General features: G+C 37.0%; 3 protein-coding genes across 6 annotated transcripts; all 3 read right to left on the bottom strand.

Moving 5' to 3' along the window:
- Positions 1–289: 289 nt before the first annotated feature.
- LOC111673866 (protein Ycf2-like) lies at positions 290–7369 on the bottom strand. 3 transcript variants are annotated; one of them, XM_023431717.1, is made up of 8 exons: positions 6896–7369; positions 6194–6547; positions 4940–5205; positions 4530–4725; positions 4106–4242; positions 2784–2950; positions 2457–2643; positions 290–1623 (listed from the first exon to the last, which is right to left on the bottom strand). In XM_023431717.1, exons 1-8 carry the CDS (start codon positions 7041–7043, stop codon positions 1021–1023), a joined length of 2058 nt encoding a protein of 685 aa, XP_023287485.1. In that variant the 5' UTR covers positions 7044–7369; the 3' UTR covers positions 290–1020. The 3 variants fall into 3 exon arrangements, with proteins under 3 accessions (XP_023287485.1, XP_023287487.1, XP_023287486.1); XM_023431719.1 differs by lacking the exon at positions 4106–4242 and adding an exon at positions 3700–3752 and having other exon boundaries at positions 6896–7364; XM_023431718.1 differs by lacking the exon at positions 4106–4242 and adding an exon at positions 3700–3755 and having other exon boundaries at positions 6896–7362.
- A 354-nt stretch (positions 7370–7723) lies between these two features.
- On the bottom strand, positions 7724–9369 carry LOC105694222 (28S ribosomal protein S36, mitochondrial). Of its 2 annotated transcripts, none has more exons than XM_012414684.2 (4): positions 8606–9369; positions 8433–8487; positions 8185–8357; positions 7724–7853 (listed from the first exon to the last, which is right to left on the bottom strand). In XM_012414684.2, the coding sequence occupies exons 1-4, from the start codon at positions 8627–8629 to the stop codon at positions 7836–7838; spliced, it is 270 nt and encodes an 89-aa protein (XP_012270107.1). In that variant the 5' UTR covers positions 8630–9369; the 3' UTR covers positions 7724–7835. The 2 variants fall into 2 exon arrangements, with proteins under 2 accessions (XP_012270107.1, XP_023287488.1); XM_023431720.1 differs by having other exon boundaries at positions 8185–8354.
- Positions 9370–9479: 110 nt separating this feature from the next.
- Positions 9480–12261, bottom strand: LOC105694219 (heat shock protein 83). The gene is made up of 2 exons (XM_012414683.2): positions 12109–12261; positions 9480–11850 (listed from the first exon to the last, which is right to left on the bottom strand). The coding sequence occupies exon 2, from the start codon at positions 11848–11850 to the stop codon at positions 9694–9696; it is 2157 nt and encodes a 718-aa protein (XP_012270106.1). The 5' UTR covers positions 12109–12261; the 3' UTR covers positions 9480–9693.
- Positions 12262–23384: the final 11123 nt, after the last annotated feature.

Here is a 23384-nt window from a genome sequence, read left to right as displayed (position 1 = left end):
CGTTGTCCCACCTTCAGAGAAAATATACCTGTGCTGTATGGATGTTCGATTCTCTTAGAAAAATCGATTCTGAATCGGATTACCATCCTTCGTCATCTTTACAATTCATCTAACATATTTTGAAAACTGTTGTCGAGAAATTATAAATAGAATATAGTCTTACAGTAATTTAATATTAAATTATAAATATACGTGTGAAAGATGAAAAGCAAACAAGATGTATTTTGAAAATTTTTAGTACGATAAGGAAATATTAGACAATAATACAAAAAGTAAACGCAATATTCATTTATTAGCAATTAATTAGCTTTGGCCATTGCATCAAGTTGTTTGGATCTCATGATATTTTGCACATGCTGGTTATAACTTCAGAGCTGTTACATCCTTGTCATTGTGTACCATCGTTGTGTAATTTTTCCAAACTGAGCAGAAACGCACAGTAAGAAACTATCAATTATCATGATACGGAGTAAGATTATGAATTACATACTATATAACTTTAATTTTTTCATATTGGTATACTTTAATGCTATGTATACACTTTATATTAACTACTAAGGCCAACTCGCGTGGAAGTGTGATAAATGTACAACAAAGTGTTGGAGTTAAAAAAAGGCTTTTGTGTTTTTAAGATATGGCATGGAATTAGAATTCTGTGAAAGTATACACATAACTTAAGCAATTTTAAAAAGATATTATAAAGTAGATGTGAATTGTCCATATATGAAGTGTCGAATTTTGAATGATGGATCACGGTACCATATACTTTGACAAAATGCTCTGCAGTAAAAATGAAGTATGATGAATCTCGTGGTTATCTCCGATCGGACAAAACTATACCTTAGACTTTGGAAAATGCAATATTCTCATATGTCTATTCACTTTGATTTGTAAAAAAGAGTAACTATTTTTTAACCTGTAAGGATTTAAACTATTAGAAAATTTAACGTTCATCATTTTGGTTTGCAAAACTAGAAACCAACGATTTTCCTTTACAAATCTTTCATTCCTATACTTTCTTCAAACTTTTTCACTATCCTCGTCTTCGTCTTCGTCTTCCTCTTCGTCCTCCTCGTCGCTATCCTGATCTTCATCTCCCTCGTCCTCGTCCTCGTCCTCGTCCTCGTCCTCAGCCTCACCCTCGTCCTCCCTCTCATTATCCTCGTTTTCCTCTTCTTCTTCTTCTTCCTCCTCGTCATTTTCCTCAACCCCCACGACCCTTTCTTCTTCTCCTTCTTCTTCTTCCTCACTGGTCTCTTCTACACTTTCATCTTCAACATCTTGTTCTTCTTCACTTTCATCATTTTCACTACTGTTTTCACTTTTGTAGTGATTTTGAAGTAAAGATTGATTTTCCGTTATTTTAGTATTCTCTTCTCTTGCATTTATATCTGAATGTTGTTCAGCTACCTTTTCCTCTGCATCAAGGACGTCATTTTCTTCGCTATCGCTTTCTTCCGTCGTATCTTCATCGTCGCTGTCATCGCTGCTACCTTCACTTTTCTTGTTTTCTTCCTGTACTTCTTCTTCTTCGCTAGTTTCTCCTTTGTCACCGTATTCCTCTAATTCATGTTCATGTTTGTCAAACTGACACGGTTCTTGCAGGCCATTGTCATCAGTTTCCTAATATCAAAGTAGATATTCCTTAATATTGATACAATACAACAATGTTTCACTTTGTTATTCTTCACAAAAAAATTAATAATCGTGCATTGCATGCAATGTAAATAGTTCAAATTAATTCGTATTATTCATCGTACAATTTCCAGAAACCAATTCCTTCACAATGATGCACAATTTAGATTTTATTACTTGTAACGTAAATTGTTAAATGTTAAATGAACATTCACATTATTAATTGTAAAAAATTGCTAACTTCTTGAAGGAATTAAGCCTCTGATATTAGTGAGTTAATACAGTTTTTACTTCGTTAAATGATATTGAACTACACACACAATAAGTGACGTTAATTTTAGGTGACAACTTTATATTAATAATTAGAATAGGAGGGAGTTGATCAATGAACGCAAAGAATATAAAAAAAATAACGATTACGTACTTCAAACATTTCTCATACGAAATCCTAAAATAATGTGAATTGCGCTACTAATTTGAAATGAACGTGATTAACTAAGAAGCGAACAAGATACGTGATTTTAAATTAAGGTAACACGAGAAATGAGCAACAAATTACAATAATTGCACATTATAAATCGCTATGTCGCCAGTAATATCAGTACCAATTACACACAATATGTGTAATACTACTTGTAGTTAATTTTGGCTTTTGCGCTCTTTACGTTTTTATAACTTTAACTTATTGTAATTTGTTGTGACTGTTATATGTTAATAATTAAGGAAATGGAAACACAATTAACTGAATGAAAGAATCACCAAATAAAACAAGGCCCCATGAAGTCATTTGAGTTCTGTTGGTAATTCTAATATTTCCTTACAGCTGCAATCTGGTCGAGACTGATGAGGGAGAGGGTCATTTTGCCTGATAGAACTACCGGAGCTTCCACATCTTCCTCTGGCTTTTCTGCTTGTGTTTCAGAATCTGTTACAAGAAGTTCACACTGTGGAGGTAAAGCGCCTTCTAAATATATTGGCCTTGGTGGTGTTTTTTCCCTTTCAACGTGGCTGGAATAAGAGTTATTATTTTTGTTATAACTGACAATCATGTTTCCTCCTGCCAGTACTTCTCATAAATTCCCAGATTAAGTTAAATATATTCCAAAAAATTAACAGATTGGTTTCAAGATGTCATTACACATCTGTACCTGTGCGAAACTGGTGTAAGAGGGGTAGTCGGTCGACTGCCCCTTTGACCTCCTTCACAAGCAGCTGTCATTTCCATGCCAACAACTTTAACTGTCGGCGATGATTCCTCTATTTCTTCTAATTCTGTATCTTCTTTGCTAGATAATTCTTTATCAACCGTATCCTCCTACAATTACAAAGTCACACAGAAAATTAGTGTTAAGTTTTAAAAATACAACCCTACTGAAAATCTACTATAGAAACCAATAAAAATCAATATCGAAGATTTCCAAAAGATTCAACTTGATAATAACAAAACAGTCAGTCCATTTAAACTCAGTAATTTTTTAATAACTCCGTTTATTTTGTATTGGCTCCTATAGAATGTTCAATAGGAATGTATTCACTAAGTCATTTTTGACAAATTTGTTCACTGGCACTATGATAAAATGTACAAGCCTATGTACTTCTATATTTGAAACAAATAATAAAAATAGTTTCTTCATGCACTTTTTCAAAAAGAAAACGCACTAAAAAAACTCAAAACAATGTAAATTAAATATTAATCAAACAAAGCTATAAAGCATAAATCATTTATAGAGTTTGTCAAATTGTCATATATGCTGAATTTATACCTAACTATGCAGACTGTACCTGATACATTCAACTAATTGTATTTCACCTTCACATTGCGGTTTATTTGAAACGTCATAACTTTCATGGTACAGCGTTTTAAATCGATTAATGTTATCACAACTTATCTAAACATATATTAGACTGCCAACTTATAAAGTCGTATTTGAAAATATGCACACACATTTCTTAGATACAAGAACTTGCATGTTACAAAGAGAAATAAACATATTGGGTACTATATAATTTTTAAAAAATCATGGTTATTTTTGTTAGAGTTAACCTCGGAGGGAAGGAATATACCTTCAAACTGGGCCCAATCCCTGCCAGACCGTTGAACTTTGGAGCCTCGTCTACTACTTAAAATGTAAAATTACAGCATATAATTTCTCTTTCCTTAAATCAACAGATTTTATTAAGAATTTGTTTACAACGAATATTCACTTTGGACAGCAGATTTACATGTCCGATAACTGTCATTTAAAATTAACTGGTCAATCAGAATTTAGTAACCTTTCAGCAGCTGTTTCCAATAAAGTAATAAAATCTAAAGTAACTCGACAACTACAAATTAACGAAACAAATAAATGAAAATGAAAAACTTTGGGATGGGAGAAGCTTGAAACGCAACCAGAACACAGCAGCGTGCACATGTCTAAATTCTAAGAAATTTAAAAGATCGACATTGCTCCAAAGTAATGTGGCAAACCTTGGTTTCTGGCTGTGGGCTTGAGCTACGCATTACCGAACGTGATAAGCCCATGTGAAAGATGATTCGATCCATAGCTGCTTCGGTCTCGACCAATCGTCGTCTCAGCTGATCTATCTCTATGTCCCCTGCTGCTTCTAGTGCCCCAACATGTACAACATCACCAAAGAGGTCCACACCGTACAATCGTGCATTACATGTATGTCTAGTCATGTCATGGAAGGATAGTCCCAAAGTACACATACGTGTGTGTTCTAATTGCGCAAACCTTATGGTATGATTTGGTGATGGACAAGAGCTTGTATAGTGCAAAGGCTTAGTTACGTGTGACAATGTTATTCCGAGCTGATGTCGGTAGCAAACCTCAGTGGCATAAGATGTCTGTAATAAAATGTACAAATTTTACGATGAGTATCTTACTTACGGTCCTTTAACTCCTCTATCGTCGGAGCAGGTCTGAGGGGAGAGGCGGATCGTTCTTTACGATATTGTAACGACCCGGTCATTGCAGTTGCGAATACGTCCGGACTGAACACCATTTTTCGAAACTCTTTCTCTGCCTCCGCTCCTATGTTCGGAAACTCGGATATGATCTCACTGTCGGAATTCTTCTTTACTACCTGTTAATGTTGATCAAATGATTAGGCAATGTTCTACGAGGTATATTAAAACTATTGCACAAGATGTACAAGTATACATGATAATGAAAAAGTCTCAAAAGTATGAATAGAAATATTTAGCTATGCAACAGTATCGTACACTTTAAATATATACGAGAATGCACTAGGCGCATTTGCCTTTCATTTTGCTTATTATTTGGTTAATAGATATTACCTTAACGATGGTATACACAAAGAACAATATTATTCCTAAGGTATAAAGAGGCATGATGATTCCCATGGTACTGTTTCCTTTTGGAGCAGGTACTACATGACCAGCTCCACCCAATGGTGGTCTCATCTTGGGAATGGCAACTTGCTCGGGTCTATCTTCTACTTTCGGCACAATATGGGATGATGGAATTGCTCGTCCTCGTTCCCTCATAGCTGGATGTAAACCTCCTGCATGAGGTGGGGTTCTCCGCTCTTGTTTCACGGTACCTATGAACATTAGAATTTAATTAAGCAACTTCATTTGAATTTAATTTAATCCATTCTCGTTTCATTTCAATTGTTAGTGTTTATTTATACCGCTATATGTACACACATGTAGGTTCAACGGTAAACTATAACATAAATTATTAAGCATTATGTACATGTTTTAATCCATGCTTATGGAATTTTGTATTCATTGTTAAAGATTTTATTCAAGAATGACAGTTAGAGTATTTAAATAAATACAGGTGCTTTGTTATCTGATTTAGGCAAATATTAAAATAAATGCACTACTAGTGGGAAATAAAAGAAAATTCCAACTTTTAAAGCCATCACTGAGTCATCTTAAATTATCTAATTCAAATGACCGAGGACATGGGAGGAATGTATTTTGAACTATGACTGTGAGCCAAAGCCTGAGTGCCAGCCGTTATACCAGCTTTTTTGGCTGTGTGCCAATAGAAAATGGACAGCATAAGCCTGTAGTCCATATATATCTGATGACCCGATCGAAATTTGGATTGTATCTCTACGTTTACTCGTAGTTCAACTGCTCTAATTAATCTGTGAATTAGCATTGTGCAAAATAAGTAGTTGCTCGTATGAGTCCTTCATGTGTTAACGTACCGTTTTTTTCACTCTAGAATAAACTATCTCAAAATATTTTTATTATTCAACTAATGTAAGTCAAAAGCTACTTGAATATTACTTTTGTAAAATGATTATAGTTTTTCCATATCATTTGTTAGCATATATAAATTATGTTTTATTAATAATTAAGCAAAATTCTGGTAATTGAAGAAATATATACAAAATGGTAAAATTTAATATTTTGCTATTAATACTTATTAATAACAAAATCAGCGGCACACAAGAAATTATTAATGCTGAATTTCCAAATAACCAAATAGTCCAGTTAGTCAGTTATAGGGCATATAATAATTATGATTAGTTATTAGCAGTAAACCACACTTAATGTTTTAACAATTCTTACTGTGGGGCATCAAAATATGGTATCTGATAAGGTGTGGCATTCCCAGTTGTGATAAAGGTACTCCAAAATTCATTTTTAAACACAAGGAACTATTAAAAGATCGAATCTCTTCCAAAACTTGCTTATAAGATTTGCCCAATCTTTCTCTCTCTGCTAAAAACGACGACAAGTCTATGCCACATCTGGCTAAGACTTCCTCTCGACATAAACTTGCACTTTGAGGCGTCAATTTATTCACCTTCAAGGCATCCCGTACCCGGGGGTCGATTTGATGATGCCTCAAAATATTCTGACACATTTCTTGCAGAATATCCACTGTATTTATGTCACTCTCGAATATCACATCGCAGCATGCTAATGAAATAATCACAAAATGAAACCGTTGAAGAGCACTTGTAACCTGGTGAGAAGTTTACAAATACAGAAGAATGTAATAAAGTATTTTACATCCACGATCGAATAGAATAACTCAGACTCGATTAACTAATGTCGACACACGATATAATGTACTTATGTCATTTGTCGTAAACTCATTGCAAATCCACCTCACGAGTTTGTACTTTCTGTCTGTAAATACTAGACCACATGTCTATAGATTTCATTCATTGTACGTTCCCAAATAATGTAAAGCATCCAAGGGTGGGACAAGTACTACCAGGAATTAAATAACATTTCATTTAATATGCATTTCAGCGGGCTTACCGGTACTTTCCGTAGGTGGATGATGAGGGTTGACAGAGGCGGTAAGCAAAGGGTAAAAAATTTTAGGCCACAAGACGGCGAAGCAACCTGCCACTATCGCCAATATGAAGATCGTTTTGCGAGGGCCGAATTCTGCCGTTTCGGCCATGTTCGTTGACTCGTTGCTCGAGACTCTTTCGTGGTTTCGATCGAATTGTCGTACGAGAGCTACGGGATTCCACTTCTGTACATAGACTCCCGTACTCGCACCGTAGTTGCGCGAGTACACACGCCAACAGAAAGCCCAGTGCAGCCTACGACGAAACCGACAGAGCCCTCGAGCTGCGAACTGTCGTCTGCTCTTTCTACTATTTTCGTCTGCGAGCAGGGCCGTACCTAGCCATATAGGATCCACTAGTCATCGCGTTAAAGCCTCACATCAACACGAAATAGATCCATTCTATCATCTCGTTGATAATTAATGAATATACAGAAAAAGTACTAATTTTTATTACGGTACTAATAAAATCATAGGTAATTTATAGCATATAGTAATATACAGTACTGTTCCAGGGAAATGAATGCGAGTTAAAATAGCATCTGTGGCTTTGTAAAGTGGTTTTAATTAAAAAAATATCTAGTTTCCATCGGAATTTTTGTTAATACTGCCATGCTTAAAAGAAATTTTAAACGGTTTTCCCCAACACAATGCTGATTCGCTGATGCTGCATTTTCTACTTTACTGAGCTTGAGGATGAGCCAGAAATAGATGGCCATCGACGGTGTCAGACTAGCTGTACAACCTTGCTTTATAAACGTGGGGGGTACAAAAATAAGACGTTCATTGTATTAGCATCTAACTTTCATCTTTATTTACAGGAAACATATGACGACATAATAGACGGTTACATGTTTGAAATCATGACCTGTTTAGTTTCTGCAAAGAGATCGCTTCCACTTGTTACTCTGGACCTCCACGCTGAAATAAGTCAATTAATTTGTGGATAAGCGTCACATTTTTTGAATTATTAAACATGTCATTTAATGCAGTAACTAGAATCGTTTCTCTTAAATTAGTATTATGTTTTCTGATATATGCGAACACTATAAGACTATAGTTAAGGCTAATAAATTTCAAGAATGAGATAAATCATACATCGAGCGATACCTGCAATAACAAATACCATTTCATATTGGTGCATTTCTTTAATGACACACAGTCGTTCATTCAATAGATTCTTTAAGGTCTCAATCGATACTTTTAAATATTTTATTACAATATCAGGTAATTATGGTCTTAATGAACTTACGTTAATATACTCAATTTCCTTCTCATCTATGGGTCGTCTGCGAAATCGGGGCGGTAATTGAATGTCTTCGATGGTCGGCAAAACAGTAACTCGGGGCCCAGTAGCACCACTAGTACTTTTTGGAGCATTCGACCCTGTTCCTGCAGATGGAGCTGCCGTAGATTGAACTGCTGCTGTTGACCGATCAACAAATAATTTTCATTGTATTTTCTAAATACGGTATTTTAAACGAATGAAATAAACATTACCTCTGTTGAGGCCGCCTTTGCGAAACTTTATCATCGGAACATGAGCTTGCACCACCTACACATAATGTATTTCTAACCACAATCTATGGCAAGGAATCTTCCAATTCATTTTTAAAGGAACTAGAAAACATTCACTGACACTTTATGACAGAAAGTGTACTTTGAACACTCACCTTCCACCCGGTACTTGCCATCATAATCTTTGCAAGGAACTGTCTTATTCAATACGAGACTAATTTTACCTGCACTACGGGCGAGGTAGTTACCTACTTCTCGTCTCTGACTAGATGGCGTTTCCCTGACATACTTTCGAAATTTCTTAACCTAACCTAACTTTTTCCTCCAATGCCGGCGACTAACAAAAGATCTCTGACATTGTTTTTGTTTTAACTAAGCAAGTCGAGAGCACGTACACGCATTCAAAGAAATGTAATAAATTTTAAACAACTTATGTATACGTGCATTGGTGGTAGTGAGTCCTTCCCTCTTATACTGATAGCACCGTATCCAGAAAGAAGACGTTATCCACCAGCAATTCACCAGTGTACATACACAATAAAATATTTTAATATCAAATGAACAGATTGGATCTTCTAGTAAAATTAAAATTAGAAATTGATAGTATATTTCACGTGTTAAAGTTATTTAAAATATCTTAACTTCTTTTTAATGGTTTGAATGTTTACTGATGTTAAACTCAATATAAAATAATGCAAACGAGTAACGATACAATTAGCTAATAAAAATTGTCTGTACGATGTATAGTAATGTACGTTTTCAACTCTGAACATAATACCAAAATGCCTTATAAACTTGTTCTTTCCAAGTAATGTTGGACAAAGGTGTTACTTTAAAAACCTGATATCATTGAATTTTGAAAATAATAATAGTATCATTAGGAATTGTATCAAAATGTACTTCTTTTCCTCATAGCGCAATAAAATCAAGTCTTGACCACAATGATTACTTTAATAGAACAATCTTTTCAAACATTAATACCTTAGTTTAATATTTTAAATCATTAAGAGGATGGGAATAAGTTACAAATACTGTTATAATTCAATTTATTATAACAATCAGAAATGAACCTAGGTGCAAAAAATATTTGGTGTACTGTCTTACATATTAAGGATAAATTATGTATCGCTATGTATGATACACAAGCAGAGATAAGAGCACCACATAAAACGTGGGCATTATAAAAAAAAAACAGTCTTTTGAGGATTAAATTACAAAGTGTACTCTAGGCTGCCTTTGTAGTTTAATCAACTTCTTCCATTCGAGATGCATCTTCGTTGTCACCTTCCAGTGGTGGCACTTCTTCGGCGGTCTTTTGTTCCTCCAACGATGGTTCTTCTTCATCAATGCCAAGACCCAACTTGATCATTCTATAAATGCGAGCAGCATGCACCTGAGGCTCATCAAGAGTAAATCCTGATGATAAAAGTGCAGTTTCAAACAGCAAAACAACAAGGTCTTTAACGGCTTTGTCATGCTTGTCAACTTCAGCCTTTTCACGAAGACTTTCTACAATGGGATGGTCTGGGTTGATTTCAAGATGTTTTTTGGCAGCCATGTATCCCATAGTAGATGTATCACGCAAGGCCTGAGCCTTCATGATCCTTTCCATATTAGCCGTCCACCCATACTGTGACGTGACAATACAGCACGGAGAGTCAACCAATCGATTGGAAACAACCACTTTCTCTACTTTGTTGTCAAGGATAGTTTTCATGATCTTGCAGAGATTCTCATATTTTGCTTTATCATCTTCTCTTTTTTTCTTCTCAGCTTCATCTTCTGGAAGTTCCAACCCCTCCTTGGTCACAGACACCAACTGCTTCCCGTCATATTCCTTCAGCTGCTGTACGACGTACTCATCAATGGGTTCAGTCATATATACAACTTCGAATCCTCGCTTCTTTACCCTTTCTACAAATGAACTGTTAGCAACCTGATCTTTGCTTTCTCCCGTAATGAAGTAGATGTGCTTCTGATTTTCCTTCATACGTCCAACATATTCCTTCAATGAACACGCCTCATCTCCAGATGCAGAGGTATAGAATCTGAGCAAGTCTGCCAATTTACTACGATTTGTACTATCTTCATGGATTCCTAATTTCATATTTTTGCTAAACTGTTCATAGAATTTCTTATAATTGTCTTTGTCTTCAGTAAGTTCTTCAAAAAGTTCAAGACATTTCTTTACAAGATTCTTGCGAATCACTTTCAGAATCTTATTTTGCTGAAGCATTTCACGGGAAATATTCAAAGGCAAATCCTCGCTGTCCACAACACCCTTCATGAAATTCAGGTACTCTGGTATTAATTCTTCACAGTTGTCCATAATGAAAACTCTGCGGACATACAGCTTGATATTGTTCTTCCTCTTCCTATTTTCGAACAAATCAAAAGGCATACGCCTGGGAACAAACAGCAAAGCTCTGAATTCCAACTGTCCTTCAACGGAGAAATGTTTAACTGCCAAGTGATCTTCCCAATCATTGGTTAACGATTTGTAAAATTCACCATATTCTTCCTGAGTGATATCATCAGGATTTCTGGTCCAAATAGGTTTGGTTTTATTCAACTCCTCGTCTTCAGTGTACTTCTCCTTGATGGTCTTCTTCTTCTTCTTCTTTTTCTTCTCTTCGTCATCGTCATCCTCAACATCTTCAATTTTTGGTTTGCCATCCTCTTCTGGTTTCTTTTCCTCAGCTTCAGGTTCAGCCTCGTCGTCGCTTAATTCTTTTTCACGTTCTTTCTCAACCACAAGCTTAATGGGATAACCAATGAATTGAGAATGTTTCTTGACAATTTCCTTGATCTTACTCTCTTCCAGGTATTCAGACTGGTCTTCTTTGATATGAAGAACAATTTTTGTACCACGTCCCAACGGTTCTCCATTATCGGACCTAACCGTGAAAGATCCTCCTGCACTTGACTCCCATAAGTACTGCTCGTCATCGTTATGCTTTGACACTACAGAAACTTTATCGGCAATAAGGTATGCCGAATAGAAACCAACTCCAAACTGACCAATCATAGAAATATCTGCACCAGCCTGCAAAGCCTCCATGAATGCTTTGGTTCCTGATTTAGCAATGGTACCAAGGTTGTTCACTAAATCAGCTTTTGTCATTCCAATACCGGTATCGATGATGGTCAATGTTCGGTCGTTCTTGTTTGGAATGATCTTGATGTACAACTCCTTTCCAGAGTCAAGCTTGGATGGATCCGTTAACGATTCATACCTGATCTTGTCAAGAGCATCACTGGAATTTGAAATCAATTCTCGCAGGAAAATCTCTTTGTTGGAATAGAAGGTATTGATAATCAAAGACATCAACTGAGCAATCTCCGCCTGAAAGGCGAAGGTCTCCACCTCCGCTGAAGTAGTTTCCATTTGTTCAGGCATCTGAAAAAGCAAAAAAGGTTTAACTATAAATGCAAAACAAATTCATTTCATATATCAATGACTAATGATTTTAATAAATTTAATTTCAACTAAAATTATTAACAAATAATATGGGTCTCTTAAGATTATCTCTCATTCTATCATTTTCACAATGCACAGATCTTTTTTTTAATCCCTATTAACAGGATACAAAGGGACAATTTTAATGGAGGTTAGAATCAAAATCTAATGAATGAATAGTTATATTGGATATCTTACGTTTGCTGGTGATTAATTCTACAACCTCCAGGTAGAACACGCTTGAAATCGCTGTAAAAAAAACCGTCTCTCACAATGCCTCAGTATCGCACCGTAGGTCAAGTTATAATGCGGAGCACCGCGTTCTTATCCGGCTTATATACCCGCCACAGATCTCGTGGAACTTTGTAGAACATTCTAGAAGGTTCTAGAAGGTTTCAGCGCTGCCGATGCGCGTCACTTCCGCTGGTTTTAAACATAGATATGACTGCGTTTTTAATTAAATCAATCCTACTCAATAGCTTATATTTGAAATGTATCTTTAAAAAATGCGAGTGTTCTTTTAGTCACAGAATATTTTTGGTGAATTGGAATTACAAGTCCATTTTAAGAAAATTAGTCGATCAACGTACACGTAGTACTTCCGCTGCTTCAGGAGCGAATGTTCGCGAGCGACTGGTCACTGTTTCCCGAGGTTTCCACGTTCGTCAATAAAGTGGAAAATAGCACTATTTTTTATTCCACAGCAATCTCTTGATACAATGAAACTGAATAATCTCATGAATTTTGGATTTCGGAGATACTCGAGAAGTCGCTATCAGAAACATTGATTTTTTTTTATTATTAATATTTCGTGGTTATGTTGATACTAAATAAATGTATAAGACGATATTCCCGTAAATAAAGAATTGATATTGCATAAAGATGTTTGATGAATTATAGTAATATTCAAGGTCAGAAATTAGAAAATGTCTGGAATAACATTGTTTTCTAAATTATTCTTAAGGTTAGGTTCTAGAAATTTAAACGTTTAGCTATCTACCCTTTTTGCAAGGAATATTATGAACATACGTAATGAATAAAATCGTATACCATGTCAAGGCTAAATATAAAATGTTTTCGTTGAAGCGATTATGGTTACGTTGGTATAATCAATATTTGCATCTGCTTTTTTACAAATTATTACGGTAATATATGAGATACAAATCTATTATGTGGGTGTACTTTCTGTAAGAAAGAAATTAGTTGTCCGTGGTGCAGTTAAAGTATATTTAAATACAATACAGCCGCGATGTACTCAATGTAAACATTTTTCTGCATTTAGTCAACCCAACGATAATTCAGCCCCCACGCTCACGAGGTTTACGTGAACCGAATTTCATCAGCTTTTTATGGACAAATACTGCTCACAATACTCTTAATTGCCTGTTAATTAAAGCGTAGCATATCAGAATTTGTCACTGGGCATGAAATTGTGCCATGATATTGATCGCTGCAGGATTTGGGTATTTACATCACACACCCAAGAGAGAATCCACATTGTTCTGGAGTGCTCGACATGATGCAGATGCATGACATGTTCTTTTTTCTTGGTAGGCAGTTACCTATTTTTACTCTCGAGTGGATTTGCATGTGCTAAATAAGGAATGGATCGCAGGAATACATCGTGAATAGGAATTGTGATTGTTTCTTCAGTATCAATAAAAAAATTGAGTTTAAAAGTGTTCCGGTTGGTAACTGTCGTTAAGTTAGGAATCTGTATCCTAAGATTCTCAGACGGTGGTGCCCTCACCATGAAAGAATTTCAAACAATTTAGGAGCTTACCGACATGCATATCAATAAATTCGTAAAATGTTTAACATTTATTATACATTTTTAATCTTGAATTCATTAAAAAGGTAATATTCATAAGTATTTATGAATCTCAGAGTAATGAATCGTTTAACGTGTAACGTTGCAGCCATAACGTAATTTGGTACTAATTTTCAATTTAATGCCCTAGAAATCCTTTTAGATAATGTTTTCCATACTTTAGGAGATCGAGTATGAATTATGAAGACATTATTATACAAATAGTTATACCGTTGAAGCTATTTACTTGTTAATCGATGAATACTTGTTGCGCGATTTCCCTGACTTTTTTAACGACAATTTACTTTACAGAAAATATTAACTAAACGAGGAAAGATATACTTACGAGTACATTTACTTGTTACCTGCTCTGTTACTCTTTATGACGTCCAATGATTATAATTATTAAGAGGATGACATTATACATCAATGAGATTACGAATATGTTTCTCCTAAGTAAATTACGAAAATTTGCCGAAGGAGGAAAGAATAATCTATTTGGTAATAATCGAGGCGTCCGTCATTTCGTACGCATGATTCAAGTAATTCTCAGTGAAGAAGTGTACTGGTATAAATAATTGTTACGTACATCTGGGAGTTCTTTATTGTGGGAACTTTCCTCGTCACGCATCGTGTCCGGATCTAAAAACTAAAGGTTTTGTCGGTATACGCATTCTCACAGACAATGGAAGCGGATATTCATATTGCTGAATTATCATCATTCAATCTATATAAAGTGTACCTAATTTAATTAAGTCCTTTATAACTATTGGCGCAACGACATCATCTTTGTTAACAACAAATAATTATATTTAGCAGGTATTGAATGAGAACGTGCAATAATATCCGATCATTATGTATTTACAGACGTAGACAATAACTAATTATAAAATAATTCTAGTATTTTTTTTTCTTATCAGCGTAAATGATCGTAATTTAAAATGCATCCTTGTACTTAAATTATATCTCAACTGATCAGTTTTGCTACATGCCTACGTTAAATACATATCGCACGAGGTCTTATTAGGATTACTGCAATAATAATGCTTACTTTATATAACAATGAGTGGAAGCAATACGATCGCATTAATAAAGTAGAACTTATATGTATATACTTACGAATGAGGCGTAATATTAGATGATCAATAAGGAATTTAATTTTACATTTATTTGTCTGTATGGGTTCATTTAAATTCTTCGTTCGCCATCATCGTAACAAGAAGTACTGTGTGGATGAAACAGCAGAGGAAATTTATTTTTACTTCAACTATTAACAATCATTATTATTAATTTAGTACTACTGTATCTATAAACATTCAGTATCGAATACTTAAACGGATAAATTATTCTAGTACGTCCTTCACCTTGCTCGTGCCTTACTTGTGAAACGTGCCTCGTTCTGGCAACGTGATCCGTGAAACGCACGTTTTCCGATTAACCTTGGATATACAGAAGATTCATATTACATAAGTTATTCACACATTTTCATACATCCTTTCAAGGCACCAGGACAATAAAGAAAATCTCGGAGTAGGAATTTCACAAAGCTATCATACATTATGGAGGACCGCATTCTTACGACAACCTGATTGTTCGCACACTACACTATTAAAAAAATTCATAATCTTTTAGTACATAAGGTTGCGGTAAAATTATAAATTGGATGTCTTAATAGTGAATTAGTATACATTTATTATAAAATTCTAAGTAAATTTTCAATTTTATAACACCGTCTTGTAATTTTATGTAATTGCGGAGAAACATTATAAATTTGTTACTCGAAAGTCATTTAGTACGCATGGTTTGCAAACTTTTTAGATGAGTTCTTAATTTTATGATCGTTTACGTAAGTTTATTTTTAAATAAATTTAATCGAAAGGTGACAAGTATCGGTGGTGCTGGCGGAGAATCATTGTAGTGACATTTTCGAATCCGAGAAATATTTGAATAATACTAAAAAAAATTCTTACAATCAATAGAAAACTCCGGGAGTATCAAGTACAACGTTACTGCTCTACTTTTCCATGAGCACCGGGTTCGATACCACGATAATTGCAAAAAGATTTATTTAAGCATTTAAGGTAGGGCAGTTTCGAAAATCGTCCTCGAAAGTGCCCGGAACATATGTCAAAATTTGTTTGATTGCAGAAAAAACATTTAATATCAAGTACCGATCAACACAAATTTATAACATATATCATACATTTATATCACATATGTACTAAATTTATAATATATGTTATACATTTTATTTGAAAATATGTTATAAAATTAGTACACCATGTCTGAATAAAACTTCCAACAAAAATGTAATAAAATTATAATATTTTGTTTTAACAGTGCAGTTCATTCAAAGTCGCAACGCTTTCTGCAGTCTAATTGATAGCCGAATACCAACAAATTCCATATAAAAACGGTAAAGACAAGTAACATTCAACGTTCATACGAATACAATTACAAAGTCGATGACTACCAAGAACTACGTTAAGGTGACTCATTTCTTCGGGTCTGAGGTATTAATTGTTGGAGTTGATATGGCGAGGATCTTAACTCCGGTAACCTAGCTTTATGATGTAGGATAAAACTCATACAGCTAGATAACCAAAGAAAATGTCCGCGTCAAAATCCGGTGTAGCTTGTAAAAAATCCTATCTTCCTGTGTCGATTAATCGTCCGCCATTTCCCGATTTTCAGGAGTCATTGTTAACGACGAGCCGTCAGTTTTGCATCCAGGCGAAATACTGAAGAGTCCACCCAGTGCGAGCTGGATCGGTAAGCTTAAAAGTGATACATAGGTATAAATAACGCGTTATCATTTACTGATTATTCTTTCACCTGCGATAACAGCGGAAAACCCAGGCCCTGACCAGAACAATTTCAGATTCTGATCAACGTTCCGCAGTCCTGATACATATATTGGACGAAGTCGTACACTGGCGTACATGAATGCCTTCTTATCATGCATTATCAGCACCGTGTCTGCAGGGAAAGTACTCGTGTCCACTGCTGTACACCATTAAACCGTTCCATAACCATCGTAAACACGTAGAGGTCGACTTCAGAGCCGATTGAATCTTCCAATTGGACGTCGGGATCAGTCGATGACTTCAAAGATCCCAAGGAGTATCTGCAACACGGAAAAGGGAGAATCATTGATCCGCCTGGTGGTGTTAATCGATTTACGCGGGAATATCGCGCGAGGGGCTGAAAAGTGAAAAGAACCGTTGACATTTCGAAGAGAAAGTGGCTCGTTACGCATAGGATCGGGCTTCGGCAAGTAATGGCCAACGACTCGAGCCAGCTGAAACAGTTCCCGCCAATAACCCTTTTGCGGGGCAAAGCATTAATCGGAACGATTCCACGAGACACGTGTAAAGTCAAATTGGGGCCAGGCCGCCCGTACTACGGCGTGGAATAACAAATTTCTCTCTTTGGCAAATGGTCGTTAACATTTAGCGACGGGGTTTCCTGCAAGCACCGCTCGGAGCTATCTTTTAGGGGACATATCGACCCGTCCCACAAGTTCGTGCCGTTTCCTTTGCAAGAAGTGAAATGTAACGATATTAATCAATAATACAGTCTTCTTCGTCATTTACTTCTTCCCACTTCATCCGGGCAGGTTTTCGATCCCTTGCTTGAAGAAGAAAGTACACGATGTGGTTTTTAAACGGCTTTTGAAGTTATGGTTCGATCGAATAATTAGGAATCAACGAATAGGGATTTCGCTCCAGTGAGAGATTACGAGATGACGTAAGTGATGATGTTAAGACTGATTGCGGTCAACTCGTTAATAATACAGCGAGAGTCGAAATGTAAAAGAAAGGAAGCGGGTGCACGTCGCGGCTTATGGTGATTTACTCCGTTTTGCTGGCCTGGCCGCCAATATGTTTCTTCAACCGTTTCCGACTAGATATGGCCGGATAAGAGAAGAAACGGAGAATACCGACCGGCCTTCCACCAGTTTGGCAGTATTTGGACCCGTTCATTCCCACATTCCCCAGAAGGTATGATGGAAATTTAACGTAACAATGTCAAAAAGTAAATATCTTCGAGATATACCAAAGTGGAAAGAAAATGTGTATGTCTCTCTAATATAAATCCTTGTAGATCGAGTTAAGGAATTAAAATAATGATGGAAATTTAGCATTACAATGTCAAAAAGCAAATATCTCCGAGATATACCAAAGCGGAAAGAAAATGTGTATCCCTCTCTAATAATAAATCCTTGTAGATCGAGTTAAGCAGTTAAAATAATGATGGAAATTTAACGTAACAATGTCAAAAAGCAAATATCTCCGAGATATACCAAAGCGGAAAGAAAATGTGTATCCCTCTCTAATAATAAATCCTTGTAGATCGAGTTAAGCAGTTAAAATAATGATGGAAATTTAGCGTTACAATGTCAAAAAGCAAATATCTCCGAGATATACCAAAGCGGAAAGAAAATGTGTATCCCTCTCTAATAATAAATCCTTGTAGGTCGAGTTAACACCAACCCCGACGTCGAAGAAAGATGAAGAACCCCAAAGAGAGCGACATTCGGCAGACCCTGCTTCCCTCTTTCGATTAAATGCATCTCTCCCGAGTAATTCGAAGCGCTCTGTACTTAGTCTCCGACCCTTTGTTACAGGTAATCACATTTTCCTGTCTCCTCCGTACCCCGAGCCCCGAGATCACCTCTCTTCGCCGAGGGCGCATTCGAGTGTCATTGCGAGAAGCCGCTCCAGCAGTAGCCAATTTCTGCAACGATCCTCCAAATGTCGCAAGGCAACATTTGCAAGGCATCCCGATTCTCCGGAGGTATACGATCGATTGCGCAGGCCGATTTCAAATGGAAATGGGATACGGTCCCGCAACTTCGGCAATTTCGCGGGAGACCCCCTCGGCGTTCCCGGGACGAGAGGGAACCGCGGAAAGAGACCACGAAATGCAGGAAATCTAACGGAACCACGTGCACTCGTTTCCCAACGGATATACCGAGTGTAACAGAAACATGTGCTCACGGTTTATACATCGCTACAATTATCGAAAATGAAGTCGAAAAGCCCTACACATGTTTCATCTACAATGCATAGTTTGCCTGTAACAATTAATTGAAAAACAGCCAACCAGGTGCGTCGTTCATTCGCGCCCTGCCGTCTGCGGCGGAAGGACTGAGTCCCACCGAGCGCGTCGGCGTCCCACCCAGGGCGGCGCGTCAATGCGTCAAATATAAAGAATAAAAATCAGAACTCCCCTTAATTCAATTCTTCCCTTTCGTCGCAATTCCGATCGGGTCTTCGTTCCCGACGCATTGACGCGCGGCGGTCTGTGTGACACCGACGCGTTCAGTGGGACTGTGCTCCGCGTTCGGCCAATCTACGCGTCTGATTGACTTTCAAATGAATTATTACGCACAAACTATGCACCTGGGGAAAAAAAAATCTGTACAGGACTGTTCAATGTCATTTCCGAGACGGAAAGCAGCGTGTAAACCGTGGAACCACGAATTCTGTTACTCCCTGTACATCGAGGACCGACCCACGGTGGGTGTGATTTTTTTCACCGGTCGTAACGGTGTTCGCACGTATACTCGGCTCAGAGATTATATTTCAATGCGGGCTCTGACTCTGAAATCTTACGACTTACGTGGTCGGGCAGCCGCGGTCTGGTAGTTTCGCAACAGCCTCCATTTGGAGAAAGTTATGCGATCTTGCCATATCGTACGTGCGCGCCTGGATTCAGTTTTATTTCCAACCCGTTTTCTCGGTCTCGCTCGACGCGAGGGAATTTCTCCGCGCGTGGAAGGAACGGCTTCGGGTCCACTTATGCCGATCGATCGACAGGGATTACATATTCGAGAATTGGCAAAAAGGAATAAAAACGTGTACATACAATACCTACATGTACTTATACGTCGTACATATATACATACGTACGACGATATCCGTATTGATCAAGAATTACCGCGCCGTTTCCGCGTCGTGACTATACAGGGTATAATGTATAAAAAAAAAATGAATCCGTCTACTTGAAGTAAGTATACCAGGGGTATGCGTAGGTACTTGCGACCTCGCCAGAGCACTTGAAGTTTCGCCGAAGGTCGAGACAAGTTAATTGCACATCCTTACGCCTTCGCGTTTGGCACGGGTAGGTTCCAAGTTTTAAAGGTGGGTCTTTATTAATCATCGTTAATGGTTATCATTTTTATCATCAATAGGTACTTGCGACCTCGCCAGGGCACTTGAAGTTTCGCCGAAGGTCGAGACGAGTTAATTGCACACCCTTACGCCTTCGCGTTCGGCAGGGGTAGGTTCCAAGTTTTAAAGGTGAGTCTTTATTAATTATCGTTAATGGTTATCATTTTAATCGCGTTACCATAACCTGGCACTTCTGGTCCAGGGACCACCGGTTTAAAACGCTGATCTCTTTTTTTCTTCCTTTCAGCAGTGGGATGTCACTTTTTTATGTTCAATATTTGCCTGAAAGACCTCGAGGGCAACGCCTACGGCATAATCGTAGGAGCAGATTTGAACCTATCGTTCTAATTTCATCTAAGCACTTGGATGTGCGTTCTCATGAACGCACGTACGTTTCGAATCATTTGATCGCGTTTATTCATAGCTTTGGAGGTCGCGTTAATTTGTGTGCCAGGGCGGATCAGCGGAAGGGTAGACATTTTTACGTTATTAAAACGAGCTCTGTGGTTTCTGATTTCTTAACAAATCGACCTATCTTGGGAATTCCACATCGAAAGATTTCGTAAGGCATTATTTGTCAGTAGTCAAGTAATGTCACAAGGGAAGCGTCTTGGGGCTTATGTAAACCTTTGGTAGTACTCGTTGTAAGGTGAAGCTTTATCTCGGGACATTTGTCAGTAAAATTAGTAGGTTTATGTCTCTGACGTGTCTCGGACTATATTTTCAGGGTTATCGGACGACTCGGTGTATCTACCTTTACCATTATCGCCTATCGTTTGTCGTTTTCCCCCGACACTTTGTAATGTAACATCGCCTAACTGGAACACGTGTAAACTACTTAAAATAAAATATGAATTTCAGTACAGCTGTATGAAACGTTTAACAGACGAAATATTATCTTTCCTCCAACCTTATCGATACTTGACAATGCATTAAAAATCGGCATGAATCCTCAAAATCATCGTTCTTTTTTTAAACAAATGCATTTAAACGCTCAATACCGTAACTAAAGCTTTCAAACGCAGCTCATGTTAACTATAGCTCAATGGTAGATATAAAAATCAAATTGCAGAAATTTTAATTTCCTTTACGGTTACTATTATGGGGGGTATTTGTTAAGGTCTTAACACTTACGACACAATTTTCGAGCCAAAAGAAAAAACCAAATAATCGTTTACATTATTTGGAATAAAAATATTCCCATGAAAAATCGCCCAAAAATGGAGAAAATGCGACCAATTCGAATTCCTTTCGTCTTCGATTCTCCTTTTAGTAGCTTACCTAAAATGGCCATTTCAATTGCGCCGTAAGAAGGTATTTAACGTAATTGCCTAGGGTTTTATTCCCCTTTAAACTGTGTACTTTCCACGGATGATAAGAAATCAGAGGAGGAGCCCTTAAACCGCGTAGCCTTGATTTCGTCGCAGCTCGTCCTACCGAACGTCCAGCCACCGGAAAGGAAATCCTTACCGAGCAATTAGCCAGACAATTACCAGTGCAGTCAGTTTTGTCTCCAGTTTCGTAGACGACGTTAAACCAACCGAGACGCGTACCGGCCTTTCGTAATGGTTCGGAAACCTCAGCGGGGTCAGCTAAAAAAAATATGATAATTTTATATTTCTGTAGGAAGTTTCAATCAGACATGGTATACAAATTTTATAACATATTTTCAAATAAAGTGTACAACATATATTATAAATTTAGTACATATGTGTTATACATTTATAATACATGTTATAAATTTGTGTTGATCAGTACATAATATTAAACGTTTTCTCTGCAAACAAACAAATTTGACATATGTACCGGGCACGTGCGAGGACGATTTTAGAGACAGCCTTGTCCCCTAAACGTCGAAAAAAATCTTTTGGCAATTATCGGGGTATCGAACCCGGAAATTACGGAAAAGTAGCAGGTAAGTTGTCCATGATGCAGAATTTTTTTAAATATTATTTTAATATTTCTCGGACTCAAAAATGTCGCTACAATGCTTCTCCGGCAGTGTCACCGATACTTGTCATCTCTCGATTAAATTTGTTTAAACATAAACTTACGTAAAGGATCGTAGAATTAAGAACTCATCTAAAAAATGTGCAAACAATGCGTACTAAATGACTTTCGAATATCCAATTTATAATTTTACTGCAACTTTATCTACTAAAAGTGTATGAATTTCATGAATTTTTTTTAACAGTGTAGCGAATGGCCTTATCGCGCGCGCGCCTTTCTCGTTACAAAGAGAAAACGTTTTTTTAATTTCTTTCGAATGTATCGAGTTTCCTCTAAATTAAAAAAAAATAGTAATTACTTTACACGTCCATTTAAATACAGAACTTCACTAACGATGCGGTCTTTACCGTCAATAAAACCATTTAATTGAATCGAGTCCAGCGATACCATTAAAAATAACACTCATTTAGGTTAATGACATTCATCTCGATACGATCGATCCTTTTGTGGACCAGTGGGCTCGAATTAAATGCTCCGGTCGTGAGCGGTTTCACGGCTGGTTCGTGGTTCAAAAAGAAAAGCAGAAAAGACACGAAGAGAAATCCGACAAAGTCGGTAAACATCAAGAATGAGGCTCTAAGAAACTACAGGTTCTTCTCCCTCGTTCTTTCGTCGCGTCTGCCAATTTTGCTTGAATAGTTTTTCTGCCTAGTGAAATAGCGAAGAAACCAAACAATTGAATTTACCGTTTCGCCGACAAAGGCGAACAGCCTTATTTCGAACGCACCTCCGAAGTGAGGATGTGTTTCGCACGGTAACGTGAGTTTCAAGGTGCTACGCATTTCGTATTCCAAACGTGATGAAGGGCGAGAGTAGACGTCGAATGCCTATCATCGTCTTAGGGGAATCTTCTATTTCTGGTTGACACTATACTACGTCGTAGATGAATTTGTCTCCGATATTATTTTATTGAGACAACCTGTGACGATATCGAGGTCGGCCAACCTATCGGACCGTGAAACGTTTCTTGCTATCGTGAGTTAAAAGCCCCCGTTCTCGTCGCTTCATCGACCATACGTTAATTACAAAAAAAAAAAGGAACAAAAGAACAATTAGTGGCTCGAATGTCCATGTTAACGTCTATGTATTGTGTATCAAGAACCGCGACTAATTCTACAGAGTTAATATCTTAGAAGACTTTTCGTCACGGTGTCCACGCAAAAAGAGGACCCGAGGAATAGCAATTAATTTATAGACAAAACTTGTTAACGGAAGGAAATTTCTCGGATGAGCGAAACGTGTTAATGATGTGTGATTTACGCGATTTATATTAATTCAAGTTAATTAATGTACGTAGTATGATCAATATGCAAATTAATTTACTTCGGTATGATTTAGCGAGACTGGGAAAGTGGCTCTTGAGTAAAATGTATGAAATTGAAACGTTTTTTTGAATAAAATTATAGTCATTGATTTATACTCTAGATGCTGAGTGGATAAGTGAAGAAAAAAGTATATCTACAATGTCAACTTCA

The sequence above is a fragment of the Orussus abietinus genome, unplaced genomic scaffold, assembly GCF_000612105.2.
Source record: "Orussus abietinus isolate OABI.00-Male unplaced genomic scaffold, Oabi_2.0 scaffold91, whole genome shotgun sequence".
NCBI classification, from domain to species: domain Eukaryota; kingdom Metazoa; phylum Arthropoda; class Insecta; order Hymenoptera; family Orussidae; genus Orussus; species Orussus abietinus.
Note: the sequence above shows the minus strand (reverse complement) of the source record. Positions and strands in the feature narration are given on the sequence as shown.